The 7,367-nt window shown below is 49.7% G+C and overlaps 1 protein-coding gene across 1 annotated transcript; it reads left to right on the forward strand.

Moving 5' to 3' along the window:
- Window positions 1-5,235: 5,235 nt before the first annotated feature.
- On the forward strand, window positions 5,236-6,845 carry LOC133902502 (homeobox-leucine zipper protein HOX11-like). Its single transcript, XM_062344113.1, has 4 exons — window positions 5,236-5,577; window positions 5,677-6,002; window positions 6,106-6,185; window positions 6,311-6,845. Exons 1-4 carry the CDS (start codon window positions 5,322-5,324, stop codon window positions 6,666-6,668), a joined length of 1,020 nt encoding a protein of 339 aa, XP_062200097.1. The 5' UTR covers window positions 5,236-5,321; the 3' UTR covers window positions 6,669-6,845.
- The last annotated feature ends 522 nt before the right edge of the window (window positions 6,846-7,367 follow it).

The following is a 7,367-nucleotide window of genomic DNA, read 5'->3' on the forward strand; positions in this document are numbered from 1 at the left end:
TACCGATTGTATTTAGGTGAACTAATTTATTGTCATCTAAATTTAAAACTAAAAACTTAAATCAATTTATCTTAGCTTGCAAACGAAAGATCTAATTTGGAGTTGGAAGTTGACACTGTGGCGAATAGGATCTTATAAAAGAGAAAAGATACGTATAGAGCCGGTTATGAGATTTTGGTGACCTGAGGTGAAACTAAAAACAAGACCCTATTAAATTGAAACATTGAAAAAAATTACACTAGCAGTTGAAATACTAAAACGACCATCAATTAGATGAGTCATCGTCTCATCGATTAGACAAGTCATCGTCTCACTGACAGACGCCGAGTGACCGACACTGAGTCACAGAGTCACCACACGGCACATGCTCGAGATTGCTCGACGCCTCTAACCTCCATGTGAAATACAAACAGGGTACTAAAAGTCTGAAACAATCAAACGAATGACTAATCGGTAATCATTAATGAGACGATCCTGTTAATTGGCTAGATAATTGCTTGCATAGTTCATAGTTGCATCGATCAAGTAATCAAGAACATCGCACTTGCAGTCTGCAGATCGATGACCAAGAACATCTGAACAATCCTAACACTATCGTCTGCCATGAACTAACGGAGCCAGACTAACGAATGTGGAGGGTAGTGTCACGTCCCAAATTCCATAATCACATAATTAAGCATAATTATGCTTCTTAAGCATTATATTTAATTTTGTGTAATTTTGTTTTATAGCTCTAGCGCAATTCGTTTCATGTCAATCGGATGAGAGAATCGAATTCGGGAGAGAAAAGAATGAAATTCGCGGTCAAAATGGCCCCTTTTCTCTAAAACGTGGGCCCCACATATGGGCCAACCACTCCCTCCACTTGGGCAGCAGCTCCACCTGCCCCTCTCTCTCTCCACTCCTGTGCTCCCCACCAGCCCAAGCAAAGGAGCAGCTCTCTCTCTCTCACTCTCTCAAGCCCCTCTCCCTTTCTCCCTCAAATCCGCGCTCTAGGAGCCGAATCAAGGTATGCATGTGGTACCATTGCGATCACAAGCTCACAAGCATTCCATTCCTCCAATTTGTTTGCTCATTCCCGAAGGATTTGAGCCGGATTTGGTGTCTTTTGGTGTTAGGGTTGAAATGTGAAGAACACCGGATTTCTTCGTCTCCAGAGCGTTTCCCTCCGTTTCTTCCTTCAATCAGCGGTCAACAACCTCGGCAAAGGCCATTGGGTGAGTCCCCTAAACTCCCATGGCAAGAATTCGCTTTTTGGATGGTTGGATTTCGCATTTTGAGCTAGGATTATGAAGTTCATGAGTTCTTGATGAATTAGAAGCAATAGCCGAGTTTTTGTAGATTTCGGCATATGCATGTTATCCTATGTGGTAGAGGAAGTCAATGTGATGCTCTAGGTCCAAGTCCCCACTCCAAATATCGCCGGAATCGTTGCCGGTGAGCTCCCAAAGTGCCTCCGGCGACTCCCAGCGGTCTGACCGCCACCCCAGGCCGGTCAGACCGCCAGGGGCCAAAACTCTCTGTACTGGGGCGGTCTAACCGTGAGTCTTGGCGGTCTGACCGCCAGTGACCCTCGGTCTGACCGCTGTACACCCAGACAGCACATTTACTGCTTGCTGAAACTTGTAAAATTCATAATAAATTCCCTGTAGCTCCAAAAAGTATGAAATAAATTTTGTTGGTTTCATAATAACCTACTCTACCTATTAAAAATATCCCCAGCCATTAAATGATGAATTAAATTTCTGAGATTAATTAATTAGGTTAAAGCTTCATTAGTTCACCGTTAATTCATCATAAGTCCAAAATTGATGAATCCAATTTTGCTAGTTTCCTTATGACTTGTTCTATCTAGGAAAAATATTTTCATCCATTATATGCATATTGTGGTATGTATTTACACTTTATTCATACTCATTGCATTGCACGCGTTGATCCTTTTTAGAGAACGTCGATTCGTCGATCCCGGAGGCTGAGGTCGATCCCGAGGCGCCGCACCTTTGTGAACCAGTGTATCAAGGCAAGCATCTATCATATTGAACCCTGTCGGTTGTATTGAATGGAGTCTAAATATTGATAAATTATGCTTATGTATAGGTTTGCATGTATAGGAAGTCAATGTTGGGTTTTGTTGGGTAGATCCTATGTTGAATTGTATTGTCTCTACCTTGATGTATTGTTGATCCATATCCTTGTAGCCTGTGTTTAATCATGTTAAGGTCTAACTTAAAAGTAATGCGAGATACTTAGCAATGCATAGGTTCTCGGTAGAAGTCGAGCGGTGGAACGTCCCATCGTTCGCGAGTTGTAGGTTAATTACTTTCACAATGATTACAATGTTGGGTTGATGATGTTGGTTGATCGAGTGGTGAGTATGAGACGAGATGTAGGCGGTGTTAGGGGTGTCATCTGCCCTCAAGGAAAGTCCGGGGGTAGTTCGGGAAGGGAACCCGGACACCATAGGCTGCTTGCATCTTTTAAGGCCGATCATCGGGGTAGTTGGCTTTAGCACTTACCTAACTCACCACATGCCAATCTAATGGTAAGGCGAGCCGAATACCTTCGCAGTTGTGGCTTTGTGGGGCCTGAACAACGACGGTGTGAGCGGGCGGGATTGTAAGCGGTACTAGTTTGCTCTGGGAGTAGTTCTGGTACCGCCACGCCGAGCGTTGCATGTCGCACACGGTTGGGGCTGGTTGGGAAAGGTTGTCACGGGTACCCCCTTGTGTGCACTTTAGCGAGTGGCACAAGCCGTATGGTCCTCGTGTCGTGTGGGTCCAGGAGTATCCCCTGCAGGGTGTATAAACATTTCGAAATGCCGCGCTCTCGGTCATGAGCATGCTATTGTTTCAGTTGCACCCGGTTGTAGGGTTCTCGTGGTTGATTCGGTTGTATGGTTTGGAGATGTGTTGTGGTTCGAATATGTGGGAGGTGGTCGAGATGGTACTTGTTATACATTGATACTAATGTGGTTTTAGTTTCATATGATCAGTTGGTAGTTGCAGGGTAATTTCATATATGTTGGTTAAGTTAGTTGCTCACACATATGTCTAGGTTGCTTACCGCATATGTTTTACTTAACCTTGTGGCCTACTCTTGCTAACAGCTCAATACATAATCCTTGGAGTCGGGATATTATATACCCATATTGTATAAGACTTGCGAGTACCTTCGTACTCAGGGTGCTGCCCTTAAGTTGATGCAGGTTCACAGGTCGGCGAGGAAGAGGCGGTGTTTGGCTACTTTGTGCCTGCCGATCAGGGTGGCGGGTAGGAGTAGCACATTCTACTCCGAACTCGGTGTTCTTGATATGGAGCCTAAGGGCATGTGGCTCCATATCCTTTTGTTGTATAGTTTATTTTCTTCCGCTGCGTAGATCTTTTGTTGGTTAGGAGTTGAGGGGTTCTGTCTCCTCCTAGCTCGCTTTTGTTGTAAAACTGTTGAAATCAGTTGCATGCTTAATATTTGTAATATAAATGATTATTACTTGCTCTTTATTAAGCTGTGTTGTGATGCACTATGTTGGAGGCATGTGTTCCGATCCTTGGGCACAAAACACGTCCCGGGACTGCCGGAATGGTATTCGAGTTAATCGTCGAGGTTGGATTATGAATAATAATCCGCCTGATGATTAATTTGAATACTGTTTGGACGGATCCTCACAGGTAGTGGACGTGAATGCTTTTGGACTTTTGAGCCTAATAGACGTGGATCAGTAGATGCTTTAAGATCTTGGCCCAGCCAAAACTCGGTACAAAATACACTATATGTATACACGATGGGCCCCTGGGTTTTGGGGCTCTGGACAGCCACCCCTCTTTCCCCCCTCTAGGGCCGACCCTCATACGTAGGCCCTAGCGATATACTAATCATCAAGCTTGAGATCATCTCTAAGGGGTTCCCTTCGTAATGGGAAAGAGACCGTGAAGGAACTAAACCCAGACTCCAAGGGATGCACGTCGGGGACCAGTGCGGGATGCGAGAGGAGAGAGGTTCCAAGGGTGCGTGACTCTCTCTCATATCCCTTCGCAAATATGACGAGCAGGGCAGGGGAAGGAATGTGCGATCGCATGCTCTGGCGAAAGAGGTGGAAGAGAGGGGTCGCGACAGCGGCACTACCGAGGAGGGCGGCAGAAGGTTGGCGGCAACAACGAGGGGCTCTTGGAGGCTTGATCCATGTGCACATGTGAGGGGAAGTGGCGATGTCACCGGAGACAACGCGGCGACGGGAGGTACAGAACTTTCTCCCCAAACTCTTTTCAGATCTGTGATCGTTGCGGTTGAATCGCGAATTGGGTGAAGGAGCGTCGGCGCCTTGTCGTGCAGAGTAGGGGGAGTGGCGATTAGAATTATCGAGGTGTTCGGGCATGGCATCGGGTGGCGCCGTCGGTGGGAGGGAGGGGTCTGGTGTCGACTCCGTCCTTGCTGCGCATGGCCTCGGGCGCCATCTCGGGGAGGTCGGTTGTCCGGAGTTGTGGAGGTGGATCCGACACCTGGATGTGCGTCACAGGTGCGCCGTCACCACAGTGTGATGTTGCCAAGGCCGAGTCGTAAGCAGGCGCTTCTGGCTATTTACGTGATCATGGACTCCCCTGCTCAATGGTTGTAGATGAACGTCACAATACTTGCCACTCTTGTGGCGAAGCTGCAGGACCATGTGCAGGAGGCGACTGTTGCGTTAAAGAAGTTGGCCAACAACAACTTGAGTCTGGTATAGTACCTCTGCTGCTGTGGAGCTCAACAGAGTATTTCTGGAGGTCGACACCATTACGACAGAGTTGGAGCAGCTCGTGTTACAAGTTGAGGATGCTATGTACGGTGGTGTCGTACCCAACTATATTGGTTTAGCCGATAATAGCAGTATATTATAGTCGTATTGCACGTGTCGTGGTAGTTACGTGAAAATAAAAAAATTTTAAAAGTCTGTTGCGGAATAAAACACTGTTGGAGTGCAGGAAACGAGCTTGAATATAAAATCTCTTCGAGAAGAATTTTGGGCTAGAAAACGAACAAAAATGAAACCGTTGGAGAGTTGTAGATGGTTATGATCGGCTGCCATCCTGTTCCCTTCCCATTTCCCAGAGACACCCTCACAAACCTCCGAATTGCGTCGCGAAAGGCGCCCGGCTCCCTTTTCCATGTCACGTGCGGGTCGTCAACCGGTCAAACCCGCCATTATCACAGCCACACACGCACCGGAAGGAAGGAGAGAAGAGACGAGCAGGGGCGCGTCTACTGTCCGGCCCCTATAAAAACTCGCCATCCTTGCGCGTTCCGACGGTTCCATTACTGGTTCTAGCCATCTAGGCAGGCGGGTAGCGATGGAGTTGGGTTTGAGCTTGGGGGAGACGATGGCGGACGCCGGGAGGGACCTTGTGCTCGGGCTCGGGATTGGGGCCGGGATGAGGAGGGAGGAGGAGGGGGAGAAGGGGAGGAGGGAGAGGGAGGCGAGGAGGGAGCTGGAGTTTGGCCCGGGGAGGTGCGGTCGTTCGTCGCCGGAGCAGGCGGTGCGGCTCACGCTCCTACCCGGTCTCGTGCCCAGCCTCGGCCTCCCGTGGCCGCCGTCGTCCGAGAACAGTGAGTGACGCATCATGCATCAGTTCTGGGTTTCCTGGATTTTCTTTTGGCGAGGTCGCTGAAATGGTGGGGTTTGTTTTGGCGACGTGTGATCGGCAGGGCATTTCGAGGCGTCGACGCGGGGGTTCGACGTAAACCGGGCGCCGTCGTTGTCCGAGGTCGGCGGAGCGTCGGCGGCGGTGGAGGAACAGGATGATGCGGCGGCGGCTGTGTCCTCGTCGCCTAACAACAGCTCGGGCTCCTTCCCGACGGACTACTCCGCGCAGGGCCAGGCGGGTCCGGGCGGCGCCGGCGCCGCCGATCGCTCGAGCTCCCGCGCCAGCGACGAAGATGACGGCGGCTCGGTGCGCAAGAAGCTGCGCCTCTCCAAGGAGCAGTCCGCGTTCCTCGAGGAGAGCTTCAAGGAGCACGCCACGCTAAACCCCGTAACCATCCATCTCAAACCAAACTCTGATCAAACACACGCAAAACTTTTTTATTATTTTGCTTCTGCTTGGTCTTGACGTTGGCGCGATCCGTGGCGAGCAGAAGCAGAAGCAGGCGCTGGCGAAGCAGCTCAACCTCCGGCCGCGCCAGGTGGAGGTGTGGTTCCAGAACCGCAGAGCCAGGTGCGCACACGCTGCCTACATACTAGAGAGAAAAAAATTGTATCTTTAGTTGGCATCAACATGACAAAAATCTTGGTCTGGGAATTAACTAAGGAGAGTGTCTTTGCCGGCCATGGCGCGTGCAGGACGAAGCTGAAGCAGACGGAGGTGGACTGCGAGTACCTGAAGCGCTGCTGCGAGACGCTGACGGAGGAGAACCGGCGGCTGCAGAAGGAGCTGGCCGAGCTGCGAGCCCTCAAGACGGTGCACCCCTTCTACATGCACCTCCCGGCCACCACCCTCTCCATGTGCCCCTCCTGCGAGCGCGTCGCCTCAAACTCGGCCGCCGCCGCGGCGCCACCGTCCTCGTCGCCCACCCCTTCAGGCGGCATTGCGGCCGCCGCGCCGGAGCAGAGGCCCTCGTCGTTTGCCGCTCTGTTCTCGTCACCCCTCAACCGCCCGTTGACCGCCCAGCCGCAGCCCCAGGCGCCGGAGAGCTCGTGAGACCCTCACCTCGTCTCCGGCGAAGGAAGGACCTGTCTGTAAATACGCGCTCTTTTTTTTTTCTACCTTTTCGCTCGTTCGGTTCTTTATGAATTTTTGTGGCTTGCCAGGGATTTCGTTCGGAGAGAATCCGAGTGGGATGCTGAGAAAATGTTGCAATAGAGTTTTTTAACCTTATCAGTAGCATCATGTTTCATTTTTCTTTGGTGCTAAAACTGGTCTGCAGAAAATAAGCTTTTTGTTTTTAGGTGATTTTTAGTTTGGTGATGGCGTGAGATGCAGACATGATTTGGTCTCGCTTTTTGCTGGTGAAAACTCTGTAGGTACCGAGGTGGCCAACGCTGTGCCCTTGGGAATTTGCACAAGCTGATTTGTGAAATCATGATGCCCATCCAGTATTGGTGCCCATCCAGTATTGGTGGAGCAATAACGCTGTATTTTTCCCTGTCATTGTCTGTCTTGCTATTGCTATTTCTGAATTTTCGAAGAGGTGTAGCTAGACTCCCTTTAAGTAATCCACTCTGGGCTAGCCGGGTAAAGCTGGTAACCCCAACGGATCTTAAGAGTTGTAAGAATTTTAATTTGGCTTTCAATATAAACCGAGAAAATCTCTTTTCTAAATAAAAAATAGCCCTGTATTTTCGCTGAAATCTTCTGCCATACGATCGGCTACTTTATTACTCGCTGGAAATCCCATTT

Source organism: Phragmites australis, chromosome 20 (genome assembly GCF_958298935.1).
Source record: "Phragmites australis chromosome 20, lpPhrAust1.1, whole genome shotgun sequence".
NCBI lineage: Eukaryota > Viridiplantae > Streptophyta > Magnoliopsida > Poales > Poaceae > Phragmites > Phragmites australis.